The sequence below is a fragment of the Durio zibethinus genome, chromosome 1 (genome assembly GCF_047325235.1).
Source record: "Durio zibethinus cultivar Kanyao isolate XHJ-2024 chromosome 1, ASM4732523v1, whole genome shotgun sequence".
Classification (NCBI taxonomy): domain Eukaryota; kingdom Viridiplantae; phylum Streptophyta; class Magnoliopsida; order Malvales; family Malvaceae; genus Durio; species Durio zibethinus.
The window spans coordinates 31,146,894-31,166,320 of record NC_143162.1 but is presented as its reverse complement, the minus strand read 5'-3'; the positions used below and the strand labels follow the sequence as shown (position 1 = coordinate 31,166,320).

The following is a 19,427-nucleotide window of genomic DNA, read 5'->3' as shown; positions in this document are numbered from 1 at the left end:
CATAACATTTAGCTGCTTTTCAGCATCAAAACAAAGCATTGAAGACTGCAACATAATAATCTGAATCTATCTTTTATAGCTTATAACTTCCCTTTCAATAACAAACATAACTTTGAGTATAAATTTAAATCACGGTACTCCGCAAGAACATACGAGCTTATGTGCAATCACAAAAAATCACATTATGATATATTACATGGCATAACATGGATAAATGCCAGAAACAAACAAGAAGGCGCACCTAAATCCCTGCATTATGAATCTATGATCCATGGCATCAACTTAAGACATTACTATCTCATGAACACAGATGTATTCATGATATAAAGGAATACAATCAATGCCAACTGCTTGCTCAGAGGAAATATGATATTTACAGAAATGAACTCAGTTGCTGAAAGCCTTAACCGGGCACGTAATAATCCATCTTTTCCACTGGCAGATTTAAAACAGATGTTTCCACCTAAACGACAGAAGACAAAGGCCAGATGATTAGTTGTGAAAAACACAAATATAGTAGAGAGATGCTAGCCAATGCATACACACTGTCTTCCCAAACCTAAACACACTTTCTATTAGTGAAATTAGATGGAAAGCAAAGTCTTGCCACAAACTGTTAACTACTTAAGAAATGAGAATAAACATTTCGCAGATTCTGAAGAATTTCTCAGCAATAGTCTATTGGTTAATTAATCAAAAGATCACAAGGCAGAAATAAAATTACCTCTTCAAACGGGACAAAGACAAATGGTGTTAAACCCCTTTTATGGGACACTGCAGGCACATCTGGGTTGTGACTTTCATTGTCCTGCCACCCTTCAACAACTCCAAGGATGTCCTCTTCAGGACTGCTGGCTTCATTATCATTCACGCCGCTTGTAACAAGTGAAAGCAAATCCATTCGATTGTTAGCCCCTACTGTCGTTCCTCGTAATCTGTATATGCATATAGGTAAGTGAACTGGATAACACCGTTTATGGAGGGGAATTAAAGGAATTAAACAGAGGGAAGAATGTTGAGGAGATGGGAAAAGGGCTGTAAATAAAGATGCTCCAACAAGTAATTATCCATTAACCATGAGGTAAATCCCTAATCTAAAGCCAGCATCATCTAAAATGCCAGATATCTCAAAACATGTTTATAGTTTTATGGTATTTTGCTTGTTCATAATTGAGCATTAGGCATGCTAGGTTTAAATCAGATTGATTAATAAACAATAAATGCAAACAAAATGCAGTATGTGCCATCAAACCCCTCAGCTAAAAGTAGATAGTTAAATGCATTGAACAACTTTGTACTTAAAGCATGAATAAAGGTTTTATCTCCACGGCAAAAGTTAATTAGGAAGTCTCGTCCTGAGCTCATAATTGAAAGAAAAATAAACAAACAATAAACTTCCGTGCTTATTATATTACCTTAAACGAATTCTCAGCACAGTAGGACGCATGCCAGGGTACAAGACAGCAGCTTCAACCTGCGGGATAGAATGATCATAAATACCTTTGAGATGCATATCAAGCAACTGATACTAGGATGAAAGCAGGCAATGAATTGAACAGTTAATTTAATGGACATTCAATGGAACTTAAGTGCATTGACCCAGTCAAATATGACATTCTTAACGTTATTGTAAAGAAGAGAGCCTGACCTTGTCCTCTGACAAAGTGTAATGACCACCAAAAACACAGTCTGCTTTTGATGCACGGAAATTCATAAATTTTGCTGCATCCTTTATTTTTTGAGAAGAATTCTAATCACAAACAAATAGAAATATCAATTAGATTTGGAAAAACACTATCATGTCCACAAGTGAACTACGTTATCCGTAAAATACAACCTTGTACAGAAATCTGCCAGAAGGAAAAAATCTCATGTACCGGAAGTAGCAGACCTGCAGGAGTATTCACGAAAAGACAAAAAGAAATCAGACTACATTCAGAATAAAGAGAAGAACAAGAAAAAGTTGTGGAATGAAGATGCAGATTAGCAGCATACTATGTGAACTGGATTTGTAATCTTCCACTCTGCAACTCCAGCCCGAATATAAGTATTCCTACTCACATAAAGACCTGCAATTTGAAAAGTGATTCTAGTTTCACGAAACAATCTTTAGGAATCACAAATGTCCAGAACAAAAGAAAGCACTGGTAAGCACAGAAGAAAACCATGCTTGGGTTTATGCCACTCCATATGCAACATGAACATAACAACTTAAAAGTGGCATTTTTTTTTAATGTAAAGCAGAGTCAACATATTTGAGGCTAAAATCAGTATGCTGTTTATAAAAGTAATATATAGCAGGGTAGTTGACATTTTCCATGTCAGACATATCCTTTGTAACAGTATAAATGTCTGAGTAGGATGTCCAGAGTACCATACATCAAAAACTGCCTACAAGATACCTGTGGAAGAAAACTATGCTCTGATACAGGTGATGCTGCTGCTATCTTAATTCTAAAACTATGTTAAATCACTCAAACAGAAACACTCTCTCTATCGCTGTACAAATGTTGGAATGCTCAGAGAAAGAGAGAGAGAAAGTGTGTTTTGCGGGAAAACACTTAATTACAGCTGGCTGTAATCTGTATATATTTGTATTCCTAAAATTAAGTATTTGTATCCCTAGAATTAAAGACAGAAAATTGTGATAAACAATCCCTCAATTATAGGGATCAGCTTTAGGAAGATTTAGTTTCCCACTTTATCCTCTAGTTAGCTGTATATAAACCTAAGGTGTTTGGTTAATTCAATAGAAAAGTTTTTCAATATCCTTTCAAATTTTCCACATGGTATCAGAGCTTTAGGCTCTTTTTAGGAAGAATTTTTTTTTCAGCCTTCATTGCTGATTTCTTTTTCAAGCCTTAAAGGCCAAATACTATTAAGTCTTTCTTAGTCATTTTATTTTTTCCTTATTCGGCCTTCATTGCCAAGAATCATCTCCGATTAAATCTTCACTATCAAGACTCATGTAGTCCTGAGAAAGATAACTAAGTTAGAGATAGCAAAATCCGTCACTACTACCCGATTTGAGGAAGTGATAACTGGTCAAACCATAGAAGAACTACAAATTATCCAAGCTGTGTACAGATTGAATGGAAACAACCACTTGAAGTGGTCTTAGTTGGTTCAAACCTTTCTGAATGGGAAAGGAAAATTGAGCCATCTTCTTGGTACTGATCCTAAGAAAGGAAATCCAAAATTTGAAGCTTGGGATGATAAGGATTCCATGGCTATATCATGGCTATGGAATTCTATGACACCAGATATCAGTGACATATTTTTGTCCATGGCCAAAGATATTTGGGAATAAGTTCGGCAAACCTACTCCAAAGTTAGGAATGCTGCTCAAGTCTATGAGATAAAGATCAAGACTGCAGCTCTCAAACAACGGAATAAGTCAATCACAGAGTATGCTATTGTTCTGAAAAATCTTTGGCAAGAGATGGACCACTGCCAGTGTATAAAGATGAAGGTTAGTAAGATGCAGCAACTTTGAAGAAGTTTATTGAAAAAGATCAACTCTATGACTTTCTTGTTGGACTTAATGTTGAGTTTGATCAAGTCAAAGTCCAATTTTTGAGAAAAAAGGATCTGCCTTTTTTAAATGAAGTGATCTCCATGGTTAAAGCAGAAGAGAGCAAAAAAGGAGCGATGCTTGACAGCCTGCATGTAGAAGGACATGCCATGGTCTCTAATGGTGGGAATAAGCAAAGCTTGGAACAATTACTAGTCAGCGAGAAAGGGAAAGGTGATTTGGCTAAAACCTCAAGTCATGACAATCTTTGGTGCACCTAACGCAATAAGCGGAGGCACACCAAAGATCATTGTTGGAAACTAAATGGAAAACCTTCAACTTCAAGCAAAAAATAGGGTTATAAAGGAGGATAGCCAAGAAATCAAGAGCAAGTTCACATGACTCAACATAGTCAAACTAGGAGAAGTCTCGAGAACAAGGAGAGTTGGACAGAGAAGAGATTGAGAAATTGAGAAGCCTATTGGGAACCCTTGAAAAGTCTACTAGTGTACGTTCATTGGCACACTCAAGTAAAGTCTCTAGTTCTCATGGATTAAATGTCTCAAATAGGTCTATTACGAGTGCTTAGGTCATTGCCTCAAGAGCCACACCACATGACATTCTTTGTAGAAGTTTAATACATATACCTTGTGTCCTGTTAATAAGAAAATTGTTGTTGCAGATGGTTTGCTTACAACAGTGACAGGATTAGGAGATGTTCAAATTAATCCCTTATTTATTCTTAAAAATGTTTTTCATGTTCCCAAATTGTCTACTAATTTGATATCTATACAAAAACTTACTAGAGACATGAACTTCAATGTGACTTTTTATCCCTCCTATTGTGAATTTCAGGCCTAGAGTTCGGAGAAGCACATGCGAAGGAAAAGTATGGACTATACTATCTTGAGACATGAAACAACACAAGTAATACTAAGAATAGCATTCATTTGCCATTTCTTTTTGAAAAAGCTCCCAATAAAAACAAATTTTGGCTTTATTATTTTCGTCTTGGACATCATTTTTTTGGAACTTTGAAAATCATGTTTCCTTCTATTAAATGTCGAAAATTTTCATTGTGATATTTGTGAACTTGCAAAGCATAGACGTGTCTTTTTCAGTTAGCAATAAAAGAAGTTATACTCCTTTTCACTTAATTCATAATGACATATGGGGCCCATCTATAATTCCTAATATTTCTAGTGTAAGGTGATTTGTTTCATTCATAGATGATTGTACCAAAGTCTCTTGAATTTTTTTACTTATCAGATATGAATAGTGCGTTTTTAAGCTTCTAAAACATGATCCAAAATCAATTTTGAGTGAAAATCAAGAGATTTAGGTCTAATAAAGCAAAAGACTATTCCAACCAGAGTTTATCTACCTATTTCCTAAAAGAGGGGATTATCCATGACTCATCCTGTGTTAATACCTACAGTAAAATTAAGTGGTAGAAAGGAAAAACAGTCATTTACTAGCCACAACTCAACCCTTAATTTTTTAAGCAAACGTACCCAAATCCTACTAGGGGAAAGTTGTTCTCAATGACACACACATTATAAATAGGTTACTTTCAAGTGTTTTAGGATTTTAAACTCCTATGGAACTACTCTCACAATTCTATCTCAACTATAATACCATAAACAACTTCACACCTAGGATATTTAGTTGTACATCATTTGTTCAAGTTCACAGTTTTAATAGGGGGAAGTTGGATACAAGAGTAGTTAGGTGTATTTTTGTGGGGTATTCATCAATTCAAAAATGGTATAAGTGCTAGCTATCATCCTCCTACTAAAAATTTTATGTGCTACATATGTCACTTTCGAAAAAAGTAAACCATTTTTTACTCAACCTTATCTTTAAAGGAAGACTTCATTCATGGAAGATAAAGATAAAGACTTCTTTTTGCTTGACTTATCCTCTTCCTCAACATCTTCAACCATTAATTCTTCTAAGTCTAAACTTGTTTCTTCTTAGTCCAAGTCAAACACTGAATCTAAGTCGAAACCCATTCTAAACATAGAGGTTGTGACTAAGAATAATACTATTCTTCATTTTATGAAGGAATTATAGGTGTACTCAAGAAGGAAAGTTCTAGCTTCTAAGCTAGTGCAAGTCCAAAAACCTGATCCTAACTTTAGAAACTAGGTAACTACAGTCTCTGATTCTATTTCTCAAAATGAGCATGACTCGCCTAAAACTAGAACTAGTGATTATGCTCTGCCTATTGCCATTAGAAAAGGAACCTGAAAATATAATAAGCATCCACTATACCCAATCTCTAATTTTGTGTCATTTGAAAAAGTCTTACCATCCCACAAAATTTCCTTGTGAGCCTAAACACTATTTCTATTCCAACTACATTATTGGAGGCATCATCCAGTGAGAAATGAAGGCAAGCCATGAAAATAGAAATGGAGAAAAAAATAAGACATGGAAACTAGTAGAGTTGCCTAAAGGAAAAAATCCAATTAGGTGTAAATGGGTTTCCCCTATAAAATACAAGGCGGATGATACTGTCGAAAGGCATAAAGCCAAGTTAACGGCTAAGGGCTCCAATTGCCAAGATGAATAAAATTAAGATTTTATTATCCTTGGCTACAAATTACAATTGGCAGCTTCAACAATTTGATGTAAAGAATGCTTTTCTACATGGTGATTTGGAAGACAAAATATATACGAAGGTCCCACCAGGATATGGAGGTCATCTAGAAGCAAATAAAGTATGCAAGTTGAAAAAAGCTTTATATGACCATAAATAGTCTCCTACGGTCTGGTTCAGGAGATTTGTCAAAGCAATGCTAGCAATGGGATATAAGCTGAGTCAAGGAGATCACACACTGTTTATCCAGCACTTGAATTCAAGGAGAGTCTATGTTTTGTTAGTGTATATTGATGATATAACTGTAACTAAAGATGATGAAAAAGAGAAAATCTCTAAAATAGTGTTTGGCCAGAGAATTTGCGATAAAGGAGCTAGGGAGATTGTAATACTTCCTAGGAATTGAAGTGGCTCATTCACAACATGGTATTTTCATCTCACAATAAAAATATTTGATGGATCTTTTGAAGGAAACTAGGAAGCTCGCATGTAAACTTGCAAATACCCCTATAGATCTTAATGATGAACTTGGAGAAACTAATGAAGATGTTGCTATAATAGAGAGATGAACCAAAGATTGGTTGGAAGACTGATTTATCTCTCACATACTCAAATTAATATAGCATATAATGTGAGTGTGATAAGTTAGTTTATACATAGTCCTAAAAAAGTGTACCTACAGGCGGTCTACCATGTACTAAATTATTTAAAGCCAATTCTAGTAGAGGAACCTTGTTTAAAAGAAATTCAAGGTTGGTACTAAAAGCGTATACAGATGTTGATTATGCAAGTTCAATAACTGGAAGAAGATCCACCTCAGGCTACTGCACTTTCCTAGGTGGTAATCTTGTGACTTGGAAAAGTAAAGAATATGGTGGCAAGATCAAGTGCTGAAGCAAAGTTTAGAGCAATGGCTCAAAGAATTTGCAAACTACTATGGTTAAAGATTATCCTAGAAGACTTGAAAATCAAGTGGGATGGACCAATGAGACTTTACTGTGATAACAAGTCTGCAATAAGCATTTCAGTGTGTTTGATAACCTATATTAAAAATCACTTAATAGAATTTTTTTCAAAAAAAAAAAAGTAGAATTTGATGATTAGGAATTTTTCTTTATTCCAAGTATCTTTGTAGTTGTTTACTACAATGGTAATAGACTACCCAATCTTCTATAGTTTTTCCATAGTCAGATATTGGAACTGCATATAAATCTAAATAAGTATACCACCTTGAGCTACTGGTATTTTTTTAGAGATTTATAATAGGAGACAGTTGAGGTATAGGATCAATCTGAGGCAAAACAGAGAATTCTCCTTCAGTTTTTACCTTAATTTCTTCTCTATTTCTCATCTGGAAATCTAATTTGATCATCAATCTCTGGATTAGAGATCTCACCAACCTTTCTCTTGCCTTTATCAGGCAGAGAATCAATTAAAGAACTTGAATCTGTTTCCATTGGTTCTATGTTTTCATCTTCTAAGGATGTTTCTATTGGGTTAGTAACTAGAATTTTATCATCTGTTTCTTCTTCACCACTACTATCATCAATACTACTTTCATTCATGGTTTCATAATTTAACATATAATAACAGTTATATTTTTTAAAGAGCTCTATATGTGTTTTATATAACTCTTCTATCATGTTCAAATATTCTATCCATTCTTTCGGAATATCTGTTTTAGCCATTTTTGCTTTAAAATGTTCTACTATAAGTTTATAAGTTTTAAAATCTCCTATTTCTTGCCTCGAAGAAGAGGATTCAGCTACTTGTTTTTTTGTTTAAAGTTAATATTTCATTTCAATAATATAAAGGACCATAATTAATATCTTGTCTTTGTTTTTCAAAGTTTTCTAATTTGTGTGGTTGACTTCTAATAATATTTGTTTAGACTCATGGTTTAAGTCTAAACTAGTAACTTGTCCTATTTTCTATTTGACTTTCAATAATTTATCTAATATAACAAATAACTTTTTAAACAAAGTAGTACTAGCATCAATAAATCCATTAATACTATGACCAACAGCTATTAAGCTATTTTCATATCTAGGTTCTATATGTACACTATGATTATAAGTTTTTTCTTTATAATCACATTCATTTAATTCCTTTTTTCATTCATGGTACCTAAAACCTTCTATAAATTGTATTCTTCTCTTAACCTACATCACTTATCTGTGGCCCAACATAGAAATAGAGAAGGTAAACATATATATGGGTTTTTGAACCATCAAGCAAAATTAACAATGATTTAATATAAAGAACAGAAACTTGTGAATATATTACACCCAAAATTAAAAGCAATCAAGAAAGAGAGCACATCTTACCATCAGTTCGTACCCTAGGTCTTAAAAGCCACATTTTCCTCCATGAACCTTCATATTTTGACTGCAAAATCTTATAATTCTCCAGCACTCCAGAGAGCTTCATAAAAGAGGCAGCAGTTCTTAAGCTTCAATATTTACACACAACAGCCTAATAAAAGGTTCGATATCAATTCCAAATTTACCTGCCAAGCCTTTAAGCATGCAATACGCCAAAACATAGGGTTACGAATTGTGTACCTCCACTTTCGACAAACACATGATGCCCTTCCTAAATCATATGGAGCCATCCGTACAAAGACCTGTACATTCATTTCCATCATTACTCTCTATTTTCATTGCCAAATATAAAAAATCTTCAATTTTTTTTCTTCTTGCATATTGCTCTTTGTTTAATGACAGAAGCGATTCATAGGTTGAAAACTGATATTTTGGCATTATAATTAGAATGCTCATAAAGTGTTCCCAAATTGTAAGCAATCAGACAATAACATCAAAAGAAATGTCGTTTATCAATCATCACAATCAAGTGATTCAAAATCAAATTTTCTGCATTAAACAACTCAAACACTAGCATTTTTTCTCTTTTCAACGTGGACAGAAAAACAATTAGAAGCATATACCAACACATAGAGGTGACAAAATAAACCCGAATCCAGAAAAACTCGCCCAAAAAAGAAGAATCCAAACCCTTTAGAAACCCGATTCGGTCATAAAAAAAAATAAAAAATCCAAATCTAAGAAAACCCAAAAACAATGAAATGACCTAAACCAAAAAAAAAAAAAAAAAAAAAGAAACCAGACTTGACCAAGCTCAAAAAGGTTATTAAATTATTACATTTTTCATAAAATTTAAAAAATGACTTGACTAGCCAAACTCTGCTTAAAACCAAAAACCCAAAAATAGCCCGAATCTAAAACAACTCGAATCCAAAATGACCTAATCCAAACCAGTAAGATTGCCACCTTTATCAAAAACTAATGACCTAAGACCATCTTTAGTGAATAGCATGATGGCTAAGATAGGATAATAATCATCCTATACAATGTTTAGTTTATATCTAAAGAAAATTATAGGATTGCAAGGAAGATCAATTCTCCCCTTGGCATAGGATAATTCAATCCTCCTAAAGTGGAAAAGATTATTTTTAATCCATAGGATTAAACTTACATGTTCTATTATACCCTTAAAAATTACATCAATAATTTAAATTGTATAAACTTAAGGGGAAAGATAATTTTGACCAATTAATAAATTATCTTATCCTAATCCTTGCACACATCAAACACAAAATAAGATGATATTATTTAATCTAATCCTATTCATAATATCATCTTATTCAATCTTATCATAATTTTGCATACCAAATGCACCATCATAAGGTAATATTATCTTTGTCAAAAAAATAAAGCCCAATATTACATTGAAATACCTCAAAAAGCAGTTCATCCGGCAAGCAACGATGGATAAGTGCAGGATCAACATATGATCTTCTGCTGGCGCTTCCAAAAGGGGCAACTGGTCTAACATGTTTTCCATAAAGATCTGAAATTTATAAATCAGGTAAAATTAATAACTTACAAAGTGCTTTAAACTAGAAATTAAGCCAATAACATTAAAATTAGAAAAAGAAATATCAAAAAAGTATTATTTAAAAATGAAAACAAAGAAATAAAAAACATAAAAATACCAAGCCATGGCCTTTGCGTTACAAAGTACTGTAGGGTCTTCAACCGCAAAGCTGATTCTAGTTCCGCTGCTAAGGCAAAGTCTGTAAATTAGGCCACACTAATTAATTAATAATAATGAAATATACAATAAAAAAAAAAGGATAACAAGGACAAAACGCGATGGGACGAAACTTAAAAAAAAAAAGAATTAAAGTTTAAAACTTTCATTTATTGAAGTTTTTCTCCTGAATTCTGAAACTAAACAATTTGAAATTGATAGTTAATGAATTCGAAGAAAAACTTTATATAATCGCTGGAAGCAAAAGAAATGGTCGTATTGGAATTTAAAAATTAATGAATTTAATTGTATATACCTGAATTCATGGGAATCAAATCAACTTTGGGTTTTTATGAATCTCTTCTTTTCGCTCTCTCTATAATTCTCAAAGGAAAAAAAAAATCTGCTCTGTTTCTTTTTTTTTTTTTCCAAACCCCAAATTTTTGTTGGCTAAAAATAAAAACCTCGAATTTTCCAAATTGTAAGAAAAAAGATGCAATGGAAAAATGCTGACGTATTAGCTGAAGCGCCCAATCAGAATTAACGAACCTGGCCTAAGCAGGTGAATGAACTAGAGGTATCTACGGGTCTGGTGGATTAGCCCAGTATAGTAAAACCCATAGCCACTCACACTGCATTTTGATCGGGCTTAAATAGCTGTTTTCTGAAAGAAAAAAACAATGACGTGGGTTTACGAGCCTGTTGAATTTTTGGGCTGAACACATTTTAAACATTGTAAGACAGTCCCAACTGTTTGTGAATTAGATTGTGTAAAACAATTAAATTATTTTTTTTTAAATATAACTAGAATTTGACACGTTTATTGTGAGGGTATTTTTTTTCTCATTTTTCTTTAGAAAATAAGTTATGTAGGTAGTCTTTTTATGCACAGAAGGGAATGATTTTTGTAATTTTTTTGATAATTTATTTGATATATTGGTAGTAAAATTTTTTAATCTCACTTATTAAGAAATGGATACATATCTCATTATGTTAATTAGTTTTTTATTTTTTTAATATATCTTAAAGTGGCATTTGGTTCCTGAGAAGTAATTTTTTCTTTAGAATCTTATCTTTTATAATTTAATTTCTTATTTTGACTCACGATAACTAAGATTTTTTAAGATTTCTAATAATGTCAAAAAATTAAAAAAAAAAAAAAAACTCTTATCTACTTAAGGTTTTTAATATTTCGAAAGGAAAGTGAAAATTTTTTTCCATTATTTGTTATCACTTAATTGTATTTTTAGATTATATAAATAATGTTATTTACCTTTAAAATATAGTAATTTTTTATAAAATATTATGAAAATAATTTTTTTCTTAATATATTTTAAACAAATATCATGTTTTTAACATAGTGTTATTGAAATTTTTATAAAAGTTATGATTAAAAATACAATTTTTGTTAAAAATATGAAAACAATTATTTTTCAAAATTAAAAAGTGACATTTTAAGATAAAACTGTAATTTTTTTGAAAATATGATGTTTCCAAAATAATAACATAATCTTTTATTGAAAACATAAAAAAAAAAATTTCTAAAATTTAATACAGACGACATTTCTAATATAAAGAATGCAACCCTTTTATTGAAAATATGAAAAAAAAAATTAGAATTCAACAAAAATGATATTTCTAATATAGAAAATGCATTTTTTGTTAAAAAAAAAGATTTTTTAAGATAAAAATGTAATTTTTGTTGAAATATAAAAAAAAATATTTTTTAGAATTCAATAAAAAATATATGTATAAAAACATAATTTCGTTGAAAATATGACTTTTCTAAGATAAAAAACGTAGTTGTGTTGAAAACGTGAAAAAAAAAAATGTAAAATATTTTTACTTAATATTATTACATAAAAAATACATTAGAATAATAATCAAAATTGTAAGATTATTTTTGTTGAAAAATATAAAAAAATATATTTCAAAATCATTTAGCTTGAAATAAGACAACATGTTATTTATATGTTAGTAATACAAATGTCATGTGTTATTCACATACTATCAAAGATAATATAATAAAAAATTTTATTAAGTAATCCTAAATTTTTGTATTGTAAACCAAATACAAAAACCTTATATTTATATATTAACAAAATCTATGAAGTATACATTTCCCTTCAAATATCACTTCCTTAACTCACTTTCCCCTTCAAAATTTAAGAATCAGCAAATTAAATATTTTTGAAAAAATATGTATTTTCTTACTAATTTATTGAGTCTAAAAATCTCATTATTAATATATTTGATAATTTTATATTTTTAAATAAAAAATACGTTTTAAGATAATATTGTAAACAATTCTTTAAATAAATTGATGATACTTAAATCGTTTTATCAAATTGAAAAACTTCAATAATAGTACATAACATCTTTCCAATGATCCTTATAATAAATACAATAATTTTTCTAAGGATCCAAGTTTACGCTTCCGCCCACCTATCATCACAGACATGTACAATATTTAGTATGATTAAATATTATATTATCAATATATTTTTATAGTTTAAATTTTAACTATGTTTATTAATTATAAGCGATAAGTTAAAGGGATTTGTCAACTATTGATGTGTATTTAAAAAAAAAAAAAAAGGTATTAAATAGTGATTGCTTGATTGCTTATATTGAAAAAAAATTTGTTATGAGAGTTAAACTTCGATGAAATGAATTAATTTTTTAAAAATGATATATTTAAAATTTTTCTGTTATTATGGATAATTTACATAAAAATGTTCATATTCGTAGTTAATGATATATCTTGGTTGTCTTGCAGTCACTTCTTCCTCAGGTGCAGGTTCTTAATTCTCAATGTTTTTGCCTCCGTCTGTTCGTATTCAAAAGGTTAGTTTTTTTAGTTACTACAAGTGTTAATACTAGCTACGCGTGGGTCAATTAAATTGTTTTATTATTTTATTTAATAAAATTTTTTATCATTTGGATTACATTTAAAAATATTTTTTTACTTAGAATTTTTTTAAAGACTTAATTATTCATGATTTTTAAAATTGCTATTATTATATTTATTATTTTTTAAGGATCTAAATTTTAATTCCAAATTTTAATTTATTATTTTTATAAATTTCTCTCTTTTATCTTATTATTGTTTATAAATAAAATGTTAATTATCATTATTAAATTTTTATTTAAAATTTTTCCTCATTTCAGTCAAACTTGGAAAAACTTTTCATATAAAAATTTTTTAAAAAATTAATCATTTATGATTTCTATGAATTTTATTTTTTTTGTTATATTTTTTATTTATTTTCAAAATTTTATCATCTTTGAAATAGTTTTTATTTTTCTCAAAATTTTAATACATTTTATTTTTTTGCTCAAAAATTAATGTCAATTATCATTACTAATTTTTTTTCTAAAATTTTCCATAATTTGGGTAAAATTTTAAAAAATATCTCATATAAAATTGTTTTATAAAATAAATTATTCATGATTATTAAAAATTTCCTCATTGGAATATTTTTTATTTATTTTCAAAATTTTAATACATTTTTTCAAATTTAAAATTTATTATTTTTTGAGTAATCAAAATCTACCCTAATTTTTAAATTTAAATAAATAACAAATTAAAAAATAAAAAATAATTAAATAAAAATAAAATAAAACAAACAAATAAAATAAAATAAAATTGATGAATAAGGGTAAAGTGATAATTTACCAATATTAAATAAGTGTCACATGAAAAATCCTTAAGGGATTCCTTTAATCTAATGTAGTATATATAATTTATGTAATAGTTTCAACGCATTGAAAAGAAACATTAACAATTTTTTAATATGATAATTTTAATGAGTACCCTAGAGCATTCCTTAACAAACCCATAAGTTAAAACGATGCGCTTCACATATTATTGAATTTTTTTTATACTATATTAATTTGTTTAATTTAAGTGAATCAAACATAAATTAATTATAAATATTTTATTATTTAAATAAAATAATTTCAAATAAATAAAATAATTTTTTTATCGAATACAAAATAAACTTAAACACTTCTAAAAATAAAAAAATAAATTACAAAAATATATTCATTTCTTTTTATTCAATTTGCTTGCACCCTTACCTTGAAGGTTAAACTCTTTCCTTTTCCTATAATTTTTTCAACATAAATGCCAAACAAAGAAGCTTTAGCCGTCAGCAAAGTAGAAAAAAATTAAAAAAAAAAAAAAATTGATCATGACTTAATTAACCCCAAACTTATGAATCAAAAATCAAATTTAATCTCAATAATATTTCACTACCAAAATTACCCCTCAAAAAAGCGTTAATACCCTATCGTATCTGGCTGAAAATTGAGCTGCGCTGGAAAGTTTTTTGAAAATTGAGCTGGAAAGTTTCTTGAGACGGCTTCAATATGATGTAGTGATAGTCAGCTGCTAAGCGCCAAAAGTGATTACATATATGTTGTTTTCATCTTGTATTAAAACTTTAATCAGTAGCTTTTGTTGTGATTCTAGGTCATCCATTCTGCCCAAAGGTAACCCTAATTGTTGTCCATACAAGTAAAGTAATGAAATTATACCCTTCCTTGTGGAAAAAATATAAAGAAATAGATGATAATATAAGTATGTATCCCACTAAGAGTTAATGTTAATCACATTTGTTTAATTTGACATTTCTTGACAATATATAACCCACTAATTAATAATTATCTCCTCCTAATTGTTTCTCTTTTAATACAAAAGAAATTTATACTTCTCAAATCTCCTAATTAATAATATCTCCTGTTATTCTTGACCTAACAAGATAAACCACATCATCTCCTCTTTAAAATATTTAATGAGCTCAAAGATTAAGAGGACAGGAGCTGACTCTGGTGTCTGGTGAATCCACTTGTAAAAGAAAAAAGTTACACACTTAGTCAGCGAATATATACATACATATATATACATATATATGTATATCTAATACGGAGTGGGGATTCATGGGATCATGAGTGTGGGATCCGTCAAATCTAATTTGGCTCATACAAAAGGTTTGTCTAAGGTGGTGTTTCAAAGATGGGGGTTGAAAAGGACACAAGCCCCCCCTCCGGTACAGCACATATATAATGCTCGAGTAAGTTTAAGCTTGAGCGCCCAATCGTCACAGGAAGTTGGATCAAGTGAGGCTCTAGTGCAACTTGATCGATTGCTCCAAAGCTCGTCTGAAAGAGAGATGCAGAACAACCAATCATCAAGCATTAATCTTGCCTCTGAAAGGTTAGAAACATAGATGTTTAGAGGTTTATAATAATCTGTACGGATATTCCTCTTTATTATCAATTGATTTTTACTATATACATGTAGAGAATACGTAATGGATCACTCTACCTTTACCATAATCCAAGCTGCCATCGGCTCACTCATATTCATGCTGCTCTCCACCCTCCAAGTTATGTATCAAAACGACGATAACTCTCCCTTTAAAACCCACAGTCTGATAATGAAGATTTTCATCGTCTCTGCATTCACCTACACTTCAGTTGCAGTGGTCGTCATAATCCTACAATCTCGTTGCACGAGCTATAGCTACCTCCCTGTACTGAACCATTTGGGTCTTGTTTTGGGAGTTTTCGCTTGTGATTTCCTTCTCTTGATACTTGTCCCTCCGTTTGGTTATTTCGTCTTGGTTTTATGCATTCTTATGCTTCTAATAGTAACACTCAAATCTTGCCAACATATTTTTAAGTTGATTCGTGATGTAGCTATGCAATCATTCAATAGATCGAGGGACTTGCTTCACCGATATATCTTTGAGTACATATTCATAGTTACAACAATGTTTCGAAGGATTCAATTTGCCCTCCCAGGCAGCATTGTCGACCTCATAGGTTCCGGGGAGGGGCAGCTTGCCTATGACCAAGCATAGAACGAAGTAACATATTGCTTGTGGTGACTCGAAGGAAAAAAAGGCGGCCGTCAATATCACTGCGAGTTGACCACGAGTACTTCGTTCTTGTCTTTCTATATTCTTATGTCTTATTAAGTACGCGTCAAGGTTGTAAGATGTTTGTTAAGGCATGTCTTTCTTTCCGGAGTAGCCATGTGTTCCTTCTAAGTTCAAACATTTATGAGTGGAAAGATTATATATATTATTTTGAGCTTGTATGAAAATTTTAAAAATTGAATATAAAAATGACCCATGAATTATATATTTTTTTATCAATTTGATATCTAAAAAAAAATAACATAGTCAGATTAGTACATAAACTTTTATTTTATTATCATTTTGGCATTTTCAGATTAATGCTATTAGTTAACTTGACTGATATGATATAAATATTCAATAAAATATTGATATATATCAAAAAATTTAATTAGTATCACATCATCAAGATCACACCATCTTTAAAAAATTTTAAAAAATTTTCAACAATTCTAAAGAATTTTTTTTTTAATTTTTAAAAAATTGCAATTTTAAAATTTCTCTTAAATTTTGAAGAATTAAACATGTTGAAAGAAAATTTCCAGAATATATGCTGGAATAATTCACTGAGAGAGTGACCTTTATCGGTAGCAAACATTTAATACTTAAGAGAAGAATTGGGCTTAATTGTCTCGTAATGACAACTTGCCTTGACCATATGTTTAATATTTTTTTTCACGACATTATATAATCATTTCTAGTTTTTCCCCAAAGTGTAAGTAAATTTCAATGTTCACGTTAGGCCCAAGTTAAACCCTGTAGCAATTTGGAACAAATAAAATATTAAAAGATATATATATATATATATATATGTGTGTATATCAAGTAAGTAAGTAATGACAGTTACTTTTAGCACATAACAGTGGACTGCAAAAGATAAGTGCATGTATTCTTTGTTTCATCAACAAGTCCAAATCTCTCCTTCTAAATAAAAAGAAAAAGAAAAAAGGCAAACTTTTAAGTTACTATTGGATGAGAACGCGTACATAAAGATGGTAAAAAAATACAGGTTGAATTAGATTTGAATTGAATTATTTTGGATTGATTCATTTTGAATACAAAAAAATTAAAATATTTTGGATACGAGTAAGGTCGGATTCAAATAAAAAAATATGGGTCATTTCAAGTCAATGTCAATTTAGGTTAAAATCGATTTAAGTTTTAATTTATTTAAATTCGAATCATTTTAATCTCAACTTACTTTAATTTTCAGTTTGGATCATTTCAGATTTAACACTCAAATTATTAGATTTAATTTGTTAATTTCTAAAATTAAATAAATATAATTAAATTACATAAAAATTAAAATGTAAAAATTAAATGAATTAAAATCATTTGTTAATTAATAATATGATATTGTAATACATTGAATATAAAATTAGCTTTACTTGTGATAAAAAATATTATTATTTTTTATTAATTGATATTTAATATTCAATTTCAATATTTCATGTATTGGTTATTAGTATATTATTATTAATTTATATTTATATTTTATATAATCATATTCGTCCGCATTACTCATTATAAAAATAATGAATTAAAAATAAGTAAAAAGTAGATAATTTCAAGAAAAATTTTCAATATCACCACTAAAGAGTAAGATAATGTCAAAACATACGATTAATATTGATTATTTAATTGGCCTAATGACTAATAAACTAATCTTAAACTTTAAAAAACATTTCTAAGATATCAAAGTTATTTGGATTCGAACATTTACAAGTGGAAAGAGTATACATATATATTGTTTTGAGTTCGTATGAAAATTTTAAGGATTATATATAAAAATGATTTTTAATTATATATTTTTTTATCGATACTTAAAGAAATAAAATAATCATATTGATATATGAATTTTTATTTTATTATCATATTGATATATCAAATTAATGTTGTTAGTAAATTTTATGACGTGACATGAACATTCAATAAGATATTTATATGTGTTAAAAAATCAAATCAATGTCACATCATCAATGATATGTCATCACTAAAAATTCAAAAAAATTCTAAAACATTTTTAAAATTTGAAAAAAAAATTCTAAAAATTTTCAGCAATTCTAAAAATTCTAAATATTTTAAAAAATTCTAAAATAATTTGCTAAAACTTAAAAAATCTAAAAAAAAATCTCAAATTAAAAAAAAATCCAAAAAATTTTCAAAAAATTCAAAAAAATAATCACAAAAGTTAAAATCTAAATTTTTTAAAAAACTTTTAAAAAATTGTAAAATTTTGTTTTTAAATTCTAAATTTTTTTTATATTTTTTAAATCCTACAATTTTTTATTTTTTATATATATTTTTAAGTTTTTGAAAATTTTTGGATTTTTATTAAAATATTAAGTTTTTGTTATTTATTATTTTTCATATATTTTTTAATTTTTAAAAATATTTAAAAATTTTGAAATTAATTAATTTTTCAAAAAATTTAAAAAAATTTTAGAATTTTTTTAAAAAATTTAGATTTATTAATTTTCATGTTTTTTAAAATTTTTTATTTTTTTAATTTTTTTACAATTTAATTTTCATTTTTTTGAATTTTTATTAAAATTTTCAAAAAATTTTAAAATTTTTAAAATATCATAATTTTTATAAATTTTAAAATATTTCATATATATATTTTTTTTATAAAACTTAAAAATTTTTAGAATTTTTTAGAATTGTTTTGAATTTTTTTAGAAATTTTAAAAATTTTTTAAAACTATTTTGAATTGTTTTGAATTTTTTAGAAAATTTAAAATTGTTTAGAATTTTTTAAAAAAATTTTAGTTTCTTTTTTAAATTTTTTTAAAATTTAAAATTTTTTTATTCTAATGTATCATTGATAATGTGACACTAACTAGATTGTTTAACAGGTTTCAATATCTTATTGAATGTTCATACAATGTCAATAAAATTCACTAACAACTTTTTTTTTTTGTTCAAATGATAGCAAACACCCATACAAAGGCCCACATGTCTTTTCTTTAAAGTCTCTTAACTACTAAGCCAAGAGATGAAAAACGACTAACAATGTTATATCAACAAAGTTAACTAATAACATCGGTCTCAAGTATTAACATGATAAACAAATAAAAAAACAAGTAACAATTTGATAATTTTATTTTTTAAAATACCAAACTTATAAAAAGTATACATTTCAAGACCTAATTTTATATTTAACCCAAAATTTAATTGGATGCTTTTTTTTTTTTTGATGCAACCCTGTTGTTATATCAAGTAGAGTAATAAAATTTTAACCTTTTTTTTTGAAGAAAAAAGAAAGAAATAAGATGATAATATGACCCACCAACTAAGAGTTAATGTTAATTATATTTGTCATAAA

General features: G+C 28.5%; 1 protein-coding gene across 3 annotated transcripts; it reads right to left on the bottom strand.

Annotated features, from left to right (window-relative positions):
* Positions 1-53: 53 nt before the first annotated feature.
* Positions 54-10,683, bottom strand: FBP7 (F-box protein 7). 3 transcript variants are annotated; one of them, XM_022912438.2, is made up of 11 exons: positions 10,489-10,683; positions 10,135-10,215; positions 9,877-9,989; positions 8,629-8,745; positions 8,447-8,543; positions 1,996-2,069; positions 1,838-1,891; positions 1,649-1,750; positions 1,416-1,474; positions 725-935; positions 54-463 (listed from the first exon to the last, which is right to left on the bottom strand). In XM_022912438.2, the coding sequence occupies exons 1-11, from the start codon at positions 10,496-10,498 to the stop codon at positions 404-406; spliced, it is 978 nt and encodes a 325-aa protein (XP_022768173.2). In that variant the 5' UTR covers positions 10,499-10,683; the 3' UTR covers positions 54-403. The 3 variants fall into 3 exon arrangements, with proteins under 3 accessions (XP_022768173.2, XP_022768174.2, XP_022768175.2); XM_022912439.2 differs by having other exon boundaries at positions 10,135-10,200; positions 10,489-10,639; XM_022912440.2 differs by having other exon boundaries at positions 8,447-8,571; positions 8,684-8,745; positions 10,489-10,627.
* Positions 10,684-19,427: the final 8,744 nt, after the last annotated feature.